This window comes from Notolepis coatsorum, assembly GCF_963971535.1.
Source record: "Notolepis coatsorum genome assembly, chromosome: 2".
Taxonomy (NCBI): domain Eukaryota; kingdom Metazoa; phylum Chordata; class Actinopteri; order Aulopiformes; family Paralepididae; genus Notolepis; species Notolepis coatsorum.
This window is the reverse complement of record NC_140166.1, coordinates 232,444,906-232,456,311: the sequence shown is the minus strand read 5'-3', so window position 1 is coordinate 232,456,311 and position 11,406 is coordinate 232,444,906. Positions and strand designations below refer to the sequence as shown.

Genomic DNA, 11,406 nt, shown 5'->3' with positions numbered 1-11,406 from the left:
GAGATAGAGAGAGATAGAGAGAGATAGAGAAAGAGAAAGAGAGGGAGGGGGAGAGAGAGGGAGAGAGATAGAGAGAGAGATATAGAGGGGGAGATAGAGAAAGAGAGGGAGGGGGAGAGAGAGAGAGAGAAAGAGAGATAGAGAGAGGGGGAGATAGAGAAAGAGAGAGAGATAGAGAGAGGGAGGGGAGAGAGAGGGAGAGAGAGATAGAGAGAGGGGGGGAGAGAGAGAGGGAGAGAGATAGAGAGAGGGAGGGGGAGAGATAGATAGAGAGAGGGGGGAGAGAGAGATAGAGAGAGGGAGGGGGAGAGAGAGGGAGAGAGAGAGAGAGAGATAGAGAGAGGGAGGGGGAGAGAGAGAGAGAGAGAGAGAGAGAGAGAGAGAGAGAGAGAGAGAGAGAGAGAGAGAGAGAGAGGGGGAGAGAGAGAGAGAGAGAGAGAGAGCATCCTCAAACTCCGCACGGAAAACCTCCCAGTTCTTCACCAAATCACCAGACAATGGGCATCATGCCCTCGGGCGCTGGGACGCTGTTCCTTGCTGCCATGGCGTGGTTTTATTTCTTTATGTGTTTATTTCTTTCGGAGCTGCCGCTTCTTCTGACACCATCATGTTTCAGTAGAGCTTTATTTAACTGAGGCTCCGCCCCTCTGCCAACCCAGGTCTTACATGCAGCATCTTAAGAGCACCACTAGGTGTCGCTGTAACACAGGCTATAAACATGATGCCTGTTATGTAACAATCACTTCTGTTCTCGGTACTGTATTACATGAAATGTGGTGCTTGGAGGTGTAAGAAACCAAATAAATAATGGAAACATTAAGTTTTGTCTTCACTGTCTGCATCCTATATTATTTAAAACCACCCCAAAGACATTCTTAACGTTCTATGCTGAGTTAAATTCCGCCCTCCTGGGAAGAAACCATGAGTCCCTCCCCTTCTCTCCCGCTGCCTCTTCAGAGAAAACGAAACTTGTTTTGTCTCTTGTCAGCAGACAGCCCTCAGAGAGAGACGTGGGTACAATGGCCGAACAGCAGGAGGGGGTTGTGTTGGACGAGGACCAGTTCTGCTGTTCTATCTGTCTGGACCTTCTTAAGGAACCAGTCACAGTCCCCTGTGGACACAGTTACTGCAGCAGCTGTATTGGAGATTACTGGGACCAGGGTGAGAATAAAGGAGTCTACAGTTGTCCCCAGTGCAGACAGAGCTTCACTCCCAGGCCAGCGCTGAAGAAAAACACCATGCTGGCAGAGGTGGGTGGCACCTTGCATGGCTCTGCCGTCGGTGTGTGAATGTGTGAGTGAATGGTAGAATGTGAGGAACAAATTGTTAAGCGCTTTGGATAAAAGCACTATATAAATGCACCATTTACCAGTTTAAGAGGGGAACAGATGACCTATGGCCCAAAACTGGGGGAGGGCCCTCCGTGTGTTTAGTCTTTACTAAAAGGTTTATTTTAAAATGTTTTAAAAGTTCAAAAAATTTGTTTTTTTTCCTTTTGTCCTATGAACATTTTAAACATAAGGGCATTTTTAATGTGCGATAATACCAATGCTATCCAGTAACCATACTAATCCTCATACAGTGTTCCTACACATTTCAGATCTTTTTTCCTGGCCTACATTTCTTTGATTGAATCTGAAGTTTTTGGTCAGTGTGCAATATGAAGTAACTTATGCTAATAGTAGACTCAATAACAACAAATAGCTCTGATTGTCAGTAGGCCATTCATTTTGCGTATTGGCACTGACCCCCCCCCCCATGTACATGAAGAGAGACAGAAACACATGAAATTTCTCATTGCAGATGACGTATTATGTTTTCCTTGTTTTGTGGTTTGTACATTGGAGGTGGTTGGGTGGGTGAGGTGGGGGGGGGTAGGGGGTAACTGTACATTGGATTATCGACAACCTTACTTGGTCCCAACTAAGAAGAGGGTCTCGTGTATTACTGGGTTAGGACATTTACTGTACATTGGAGAGGGTTGGGTTAGGACATTTACAGGGGCCAGTTTCGAATTGCAGTCTCCCGTAGAGCTCCCTCTGGTGTTGTGGTCGTGGTATTCACTGACCTTAGGGAAGTATTTCGACATGTACATGGGTACCTTAGTCGTGTAGTGTATCTTGTAGACCAGGCCCATTGCAAGTTGCTGTACTCTGTCGTCTACTCTAAGCCATCCTAGGTTGTCAAAGTGAGCAGGGGTGAGGTGGGTTCTAGGGGTAAGGTCAAGCAGTAGTCTGACCAGTTTGTTTTGTGATGTTTGTAATTTAGTTTTTAGCGCCTTTGAGGTGCTTTGGTACCATGAGGTGCAAGCATAGTCGTAGTACCCTTGAATAAGTGCTCTTGCCAGGTGCCATGGTCATCAGTGACTGAGCCGTCCTCCTTCTGTCCTCCTAGGTGGTGGAGCAGCTGAAGAGGACAGGGGGCCAGCAGGCTTCTGCCTCTGCTGCTCTGACCTACGCCGGACCAGGAGACCTGGCCTGTGATTTCTGCACTGGAACCAGACGCCACAAGGCCCTCATGTCTTGCCTGGCGTGTCTGGCTTCTTTCTGCGAGACCCACCTCCAACCTCACCACAGTATCCCCGTGTTGAAGAAGCACAAGCTGGTCAAAGCCACGGCCCGACTGCAGGACAAGATGTGTTCTAGTCACAACATGCTGCTGCAGGTCTACTGTCGTACGGACCAGCAGTGTATCTGTTATCTGTGCGTCATGGATGAACATAAAGGCCACGACACGGTGTCGGCTGCAGCAGAGAGGACTGAGAAACAGGTAGGACCAGAACATCTACTTCATGACGAAGATCACATTTAAAGAATGAGGAAGGTCCACAATGAACAAAGGTGTTTAATTAGATCATCATGAAACACAAGTGAAACGATTACTGAGGAAAATAGACCACAACCTGGCACAGGGTAGGGTAATAGTAGAAAGACATACATATAGGCAATAGAAGTATAATAAAAAATAAACGGTGTATAAGAATTTGAGAAGGTAAACAAAAAAAAATTTGCAGATGAGGGTCTGTATGGCACATCAGTTATATTATATGTTGCAATAACGAATTAGAAGTGTGTGTGTGTGTGTGTGTGTGTGTGTGTGTGTGTGTGTGTGTGTGTGTGTGTCAAGTCAAGTCAGTTTATTTGTATAGCACGTTTACAAATGACTAACAGCCAAACCAAAGTGCTTCACAACATGATAAAAACACATACAATGCAATAAAAATACACTAGAAAAAGAGGTAGAGTACAGTACATATAGGAAAGCAAGGGCAAAGTGCAATAAAAGAGACAAGAAAATTTGATAAAAAATGCAGAGTGACAGCTGACGTCGTGTGTGTGTGTGTGTGTGTGTGTGTGTGTGTGTGTGTGTGTGTGTGTGTGTGTGTGTGTGTGTGTGTGTGTGTGTGTGTGTGTGTGTGTGTGTGTGTGTGTGTGTGTGTGTGTGTGTGTGTGTGTGTGTGTGTGTGTGTGTGTGTGTGTGTGTGTGTGTGTGTGTGTGTGTATGTGTGTGTAAACTATAGAGTTAATGGTTCACCTTTTTACCACCAGAGAGACAACGCCTTTTGCTCGGCATTCACAGGAGTCGGCACAAACAAAGTGCAATGGCCAAGCCTCACCCAGTGCGATCTCATCAACACCCCAATTGTTTCACTCTGCAACAGCTTGGGGCAATGATTATCATTTTGAAAATTACAATATATAAATTAGACATTTTGGGTGTGAGGAGTTCATTTTGTGATAGGCTGGAAGCACATCTATCGTTTTCCAGTAACCAGCTAGTGTTACTCAGTTGTGTTTTGAGAAATCATGACATGACTTGCAGACTTCTGGTTGGTCAGTCAGAGTAAACGCTAGCGTTTTCTATTGGAAGCAACTTGTGTAGCTAAAGGCACATCAATCCCAATGAAAACCACAAACTGCAAGAAAGCACTTGTGACTCACACACCTCCTGAATAGGCCACAAGAGACCATATAAAACATATGTACACATGCCATACCTCCTTCACTTATTGGGGGGACATATTTATTTCCAACTATATAGCATGTTGAGTTGCGGCCATAATGTGCTCCAACGATCACCCATTCTAGTTTGTTACTGTTTTGTCATCTGCGATGTTTAAACAAGATGCAATTACCTTTCATGGCCACAGGGTGCCAATCTTACACTATAGATAAAGCAGTCTCTAGTGTAGCTTTAAATGAAGTCCCTAACTAAAACTATTCTTCCTACGTTGATTTGTTCCAGAAACAGCTGGGGGAGAGTCTTTTCAAAGTCCAGGAGAGAGTCCAGGAGAGAGAGAAGGAGCTGAAAGCACGCAGACTGGCTGTGGAGACACTGAAGGTGAGGTCATATGAAACTGGACTTTGAAGAAGAAGTCTTTATTTGTAGCACATTGCTACATCGTCATGCAGCGAACACACACATGCGAGATGGGTGACACATAGGACACGCATGCATTTTTTGGCATTCAGTCTGGTAATCTGAAGGTTCCCGGTTCGATCCCAGCTCTTCCTGGAAGCATGCCGAAGTGTCCTTGAGCAAGACACACTGTGCCCAGAGATGGTGTAGTGGTTAGGACCCTACCTCTGGAACCACATGTACCCCTGTTAGCCTGGGATCCAATCCTGCCAGAGCCTTCTTTCCTGTATCTGCCCTATTCTTCATCCCTCTCCACCAGGGCTGTACAGTGCGAGATATATGTCGCACGTGCTACACTGACGTCAGTCTGTGCGATGAATGGATTTACCTCAGTAGCACTGGTGCGATGGCCCGCGTGTGTGGCGCATAAAAAAATATCCACAGTCTGGGTGCGGCAGAGCAGAAGGCTCGATCTCCCATGGAGTGCAGCTTAGTCCTGGGGGCTTTGAGGAGGTAGGCTGTGCCGGAGCGGAGGGAACGTGAGGAGGACTGGGGGGTGAGGAGTTCCTTGAGATAGGCAGGGGCACCACCGTGTACGCACTGGTGAGTGAGGAGGGACACCCAAGGTCGCTTCACAATCAGGACAAAAAATAGGGCAAGGAAAATAGGGGGGGGGGGGAAAGGGGGGATGAGGGAAGGTAAGGGATAATGGACCTAATCTAAACTAACTGATGGGGAAAAGCCTTGGTGAAGAGGTGTGTTTTTAGAGCGGATTTGAAGGTGTCCAGGGTTGGGGCGTTGCAGATTTCGGGGGGCGGGGAGAGTTCCAGAGGGTAGGGGACGCCACGCTGAAGGCTCTGTCCCCAAAAGTCTGTAACCTGGTGCGAGGGATGGAGAGGAGACCTAGATCAGAGGATCGTAGGTTCCGGGATGGAGTGTACTGGTGGAGGAGATCAGACAGGTATCGGGGGGCGAGGGCATGGAGGGACTTGTAGGTGAGGAGCAGGAGTTTGAAGGTGATGCGGAACTTGACTGGAAGCCAGTGGAGGTGGATGAGGGTGGGGGTGATGTGCTGCCAGGGCTTGGTGTGAGTGAGAACCCTGGCAGCTGAGTTCTGAACATACTGGAGCCTGTCCAGGGCTTCGCAGGGTCCCCCGAACAGGACTCCGTTACAGTAGTCCAACCGGGAGGTGATGAATGAGTGGATCAGGGTCTCAGCCACAGAGTCTGAGAGTGAGGGTCGGAGACGGGAGATGTTCCTGAGGTGGTAGAAGGCAGACTTGGTGACGGATTTGATGTGGGAGTGAAATGAAAGTGTGGAGTCAAGGGTGACGCCCAGGTTACGGACTTGGAGAGACGGGGAGATGGAACAGCCGTCAACGTGGAGGAGGAGATCTCCAACCTTCCCGAGCAGTGCCTTGGGGGCCACAACCATGAGCTCTGTCTTTTTGCTGTTGAGTTTCAGTCATTTGGTTGACATCCAGGTTTTTATGGCGTGGAGGCATTAACTCGTTATCACTAGGGATGGGTATCGTTAGGATTTTATCGATACTACTACTCTTATCGATACTGCTTAACGGTTCGGTGCTTTATCGATACTCTTATCGGTTCTTTTAGATTATTATTTAAATATTTTTCTTTTTTACAATTTCTTATTTGAACGGCTTAAGGCTATATCTGTACTTGATATTTGTTTGTTGTGTTGCATATTTGAAATAAACTTCATCAAATCAAACCCCCCTCTTAAAAAACAAAAGCCTGGGTTTAACCTGGCCATCTATAAAACATCGTGCTAAAACTGTGAAACAAATGTCCTACTCCCCTAAAGAAAGAAATACATAGCAAACATGACTCAGTTATGCAATAGTGCTGCTGCCTTTTATTTTGTTAAAATCTTTTAGTTAATAAGACTAAAACATTACTACAACGATTTCATGACTGCTTCCTGTCCTCCTTAGTGCCTTCGGTGTGTGTGTGTGTGTGTGTGTGTGTGTGTGTGTGTGTGTGTGTGTGTGTGTGTGTGTGTGTGTGTGTGTGTGTGTTGATTGATTGAATACTTTATTGACAACAGTAGGACAACATTTTAACAATAAAAGTGTCATAACGCTGGTCAAATGGATAAAACACAATAAAGCCATGGCTTCTTTCCATTGTGGTCCATTTACATGGAACATAAAAAGGCACAAAAACACGAATGGACATGTACACAGACAGGACACCCTAAAAGTAAGTACAAAAACACCTAACCTGAAAACTCATACAGTCATCTAATGCAGGGGTTCCCAAACTTTTCAGGCCGGGACCCAGAAAATAAGGCGTCAGAGAGCTGCGGCCCAATGCACATCGTCAGGCTTTTTTTTATTTTTATTTTTTTCCAGGTGACCGATTTTTTAAGCCAAATATCACTTCAATCCTATTAAGTTAGTTATTCATTTATATGTGCTATTTATGAGAGGGCTAACTTGTTGCAAAATAATAATGATAATAATAATAGCCTCATTAAAATACTATTGTTGCTTCGGTTGTTTTCAGCGTTTTATGTGCATAATCTGTTATTTAGTTTGAAATGTTCGTTGAAATAAGTAGATTTTTCGTTTTTGTTTATTTATTAAGTTAATATAAAACCATATAGTCACATTTTAGAATACAATAGAATAGAATTTTAGAATACAACTAGAAACACTGACCTGGCCTGCTTCTAAGATTTTTTATTTTTATTTTTTTTTTGAAAATCATCTCGCGGCTCTCCCGTGGCTGCTCGCGGCCCACCTTTGGGTCGCGACCCCGACTTTGGGAACCACTGATCTAATGTTAAAAGAAATTAAATAAAAACGCAAACACTTAAAAGCAACTCATGATAAAAAGAGATAAAAACCAAATTATGATAAGAGATAAAAACCAAATTAAGACCAATTTGAGTTGCTGCTGAGCCATGATTTTAGGGCCGATTTAAATCCGAGAGGGGAGTTCAGGAGTTTTATGAATGTTGGCAGGGCATTCCACATTACAGTAGCCGAGTAAAAAAAATGCGTCTTTCCCCATGCATGTCCTGACTCTCAGCAGGGACAGGTCAGTGGGGCTCCCTCTTGTGGCGTGTTTGTGGACATCTCCTACTTTATTAAAATAATTTACTAGGTACTTGGGGACCGTTTCTTTCAGTACTTTAAAAACCAGAAGCATTTTAAGCTGGTGTACCCTTTCCTCAACCCTGAGCCATCCCAGACTGTTAACACTTTGAGCGCCACACGGGTTTTCCTTTTTACCCCCTGAATGCCACCATCGGCGCCAATGTTAACGTTAATATCGCCTAATCTATGTTTTAAATTATGGCTATGTGTCTAATCTGCCCATCGCATTATCAAAGACTATTTTCCAGTCAGTGCTGTCAAGGCAGATTGTTTTTTTATCGCGTCATTTCCGTTTCAGAGCATTTAGAAAAGCACCCGTTTTCAGATAAAAAACTGCCCATTCTGGAGCGTTCTATGAAAATCGTCTTTTACTGGAATATTCCACAACGTTGATATTCGTCGGCCTTTTTATGAATCGTTTTCAAATAAACGCTAGATGATCAATATTATACGTGCACGCAAGCACATTCGGGCCGCGCACGGATAATCGCCCCGTTGATTTCCTCTCTGACTTTTACAGTGAAACCGAAAGAGGACATTTCACAAAACAGCTTATAACTTCATCAAAATTAGTCTGATTATCCTAACACTGATAACATAGAGTCATAACCTTTGTAATCACTTTGTGCCATCTTTTCGTTAGAACGTTTGTTGTTTAAAATAAAGCCCAGATAGGTGACCTCTTTATCCTCAATAATGCTCTTCAGGTTAATGTGTGTGTGTGTGTGTGTGTGTGTGTGTGTGTGTGTGTGTGTGTGTGTGTGTGTGTGTGTGTGTGTGTGTGTGTGTGTGTGTGTGTGTGTGTGTGTGTGTGTGTGTGTGTGTGTGAGGCATAAGTTGTAAAGCTCTTTAGAAGAAAGTGCTATAAAAGTGCAGTCCATTCATGTCTTTGTGTCTTAACAGAGTTCAGCCCAGACAGCAGTGAAGGCCAGTGATAAGATCTTCTCTGAGATGATCCGCTCCATACAGACGAGGCGCAAGGAGGTGAAGGCCCTGATCGGAGCCCAGGAGAAGACTGCAGTCAGTCAGGCTGAAGGGGTCCTGAAGCAACTGGAACAGGAGCTAGAGGAGCTGAGGAGGAGAGGGGTGGAGCTGGAGCAGCTGAAGCACGCTGACGACCACATCCATTTCATTCAGGTTCACTAGATATTCAGTCTCATCCATAGGACTGACTGTAACCGTTTCTGATGAATATGCCTTTCATATGTCTTTGAACCACATCCATTGTACTCCGGTTCACTAGCTATTCAGTCGTATAGATAGCGTTAGGACTAACTGTTTCTACTGAATATGCCTTTCATATTTAAACCATCTATATCTACGTTTACATTTCTGTGACTGCCCGTGTACTTTTTTCAGTAGTAAAGTCAATAGAAATGTACGGTGAAACACTAGTATTCCTGTGGTTTTACCAAAGAAATACTATGTATATGGTTATTTCTATAGTGATTCACTATAGTATTTCTACAGCCATTTGTACATCTGAAGCAAAAAAAACACAGAAATACTACAGTTTTACTGTAGGTGATTTTCAAATGAGTCTGATTGATTGATTGATTGAAAACTTTAATTAACAGATTGCAGAATGGGTACAGTACAACTCAATACACACAATTGTTAAGGGGATGCAGACCAGAGAAAGACTTTTGTCTTGTTTACATCAGGGTCCCCCATTTCCAATTCATAATGACATTTATGACATGCACAACATACAGATATAAAAATCTAATCTAATCAGGACATTTATGACATACAGTACATGACATACAGATATACAGTACTGTTACAGTGTCTGTCTCTCTCTGTTTAATATAATGTCTCTCTATCCAGGGTTTCCAGTCCTTCTCCAGTCCCAGTGTATCTCCAGACTTACCCAGTATCGCTGTCCATCCTCTACGTGACTTCAGGAATGTGAGTGATGCTGTTTCTGAGCTGAGAGACGAACTGATGAACATCCTGAAGGATACGTGGCCGAAGATATCAGCAGAAGGTGAGATGAATATATATATATATAGTCTATAGACGCCCCTGATATAGACTGTTGTAAAACATGAAGATATAAGCAGAAGGTGAGATGAATATATCGTAAAACATGACTGTCAATGCAGGCTACACTCCAGCAGGTTCTATGATAACATATAAACAATGGGCCTCATTCAACAATACTCTCTTATTATTTTTCTTATATTCTTGCTTACCTGTCTGTTAAGAGAACAATAAGAAAAGCCACCGCCACATTCATCAAGCCGTTCTTAAAGTCCAAATCTGTTCTTACCCAGGTTTTTTTAATGGTGAATCCCACTCATTCTAAACTGGATGCGCATTCTCGCGCAAGTCATTTGCATACAGAGACACGCCTCGCGGGCTCATTATAATACGAGAGCCGTGGGTCTGCATTGTATATGAGCGGATCCCCCGGCCGTATTCAAGCGCTGGAGCGCTTTGCGATGGATCAAAATTAGATAGGAATCAAATGTATTGTCATCATACAGCACCTATAGCTATATAGTGGAATAGACTGTATTAATATACAGTAGTTGTTGTGAAGGGCCAGATTAAACTGAGAATCTACCTTTATTGTTTGATATACTTTGTATATTATTTATATATATACACGGAATATCCCTTTACCTGCGTTCAGACCAGAGTAATATTCGCTCTCCTATTGGACGGCGCCCCCAGGCGCCAGCGCGCAAGCCCCCAACGGCAAGTTCAAAGACAACTGCAGGCATGTCGGAACATGCCCGGAGTCAGCGTAGTGATCCCAGACAAGGACTGAGGTTGGGACTAGATATTCACTTAAGTATAAATACAGCGCAAGGTGCGCACACCGTGCTTAGTTCAATTCAGTTACGTTCAGTACCTTACCCACCTTCACCACGAGTCAACGTGCAGTGAAGTGAGCAACCTTGCGTCTAACAGAGCATTGAGAACCACGTGCGAATAGTTTAGTAAAGTAACGTCAAGTTCGACCTAATCTAATGTGAAGTAAATAGTCGTTAATTTATTGTATATCGTGCATCCCAGTTCGTTCGTGTGTAGCATGTGCACAGGAGAACCAGAGGCGGCGATTGCAGAACCATTACTGGTTGGATTATATTGATTTGGAACGTGTTACCCGGAGAAGAGCATCGTTGATTTCCACTATCGTTTGGGATTCAACCTCGTGAGGATTACAACTCGGGCTGGCCTCGTGGACGGAGGCTGGCTAGCTGTCATCAATGCTATCGAGCATTTGGATTACAATTATTACTTTGCTGCTGATCAAGGGATTTACAAGGGCCGACTCCTGTACCTGGAGGTGGTGTGGGGCGCGGGAACTGTACATTGGAGGTGGGTGGGTGGGTGGGGTAGGCGGGGTGGGGTTAACTGTACATTGGATTATCGACGAAACCTTACTTGGTCCAAGAAGAGGGTCTCGTGTATTACTGGATTTAAGTCAGTTGTTTATTTATTTATGTTTTACTGTTTGCATACGAGGTGGTCCGCAAATGTTCTTGATAACAATCTAGTGGTCCGCATAAAACAGAACAAGATACAAGATACAAGATACTTTAATGCCACACAACAATGGTTCAGTGGTAATTGTTTTCGGTACAGATGTTAAGCACTGGTTACATCAAACATGAAACAGACATCAAACATCAAAAACGTCAAAAGCGCCCCCCTCCCACCTCCCAATCCCACAATAGATACATATATACATAAATACATACAGGACAGTCACGGTAACAGTGTCAGTCGGTGACAGATGCTTGCCCGTTTGTGCAAAAGGGGGCAGGCCAGGGTGTTCAGTGTTCGGACTGCTGTGGGGAAAAAACTGTTTGTGAAGCGTGTGTGTCTGGTTAGAATGGACCTGTAGCGACCTGAGGGCATGTGCTGGAATAAGTGGTGTGCTGGGTGAGAGGGGTCGTTTGGG

The 11,406-nt window shown here is 44.4% G+C and overlaps 1 protein-coding gene across 1 annotated transcript in view; it reads left to right on the top strand.

Moving 5' to 3' along the window:
• The first annotated feature begins 991 nt into the window (after nucleotides 1-991).
• LOC311223232 (tripartite motif-containing protein 16-like) overlaps nucleotides 992-11,406 on the top strand; it is a 32,110-nt gene continuing 21,695 nt past the window's right edge. The window contains exons 1-5 of the mRNA XM_084308002.1: nucleotides 992-1,250; nucleotides 2,395-2,769; nucleotides 4,246-4,341; nucleotides 8,391-8,624; nucleotides 9,318-9,477. Coding sequence (XP_084164128.1) covers nucleotides 1,020-1,250; nucleotides 2,395-2,769; nucleotides 4,246-4,341; nucleotides 8,391-8,624; nucleotides 9,318-9,477 — 1,096 coding nt within the window. The 5' untranslated portion in view covers nucleotides 992-1,019. The remainder of the gene's footprint in view (nucleotides 1,251-2,394; nucleotides 2,770-4,245; nucleotides 4,342-8,390; nucleotides 8,625-9,317; nucleotides 9,478-11,406) is intronic.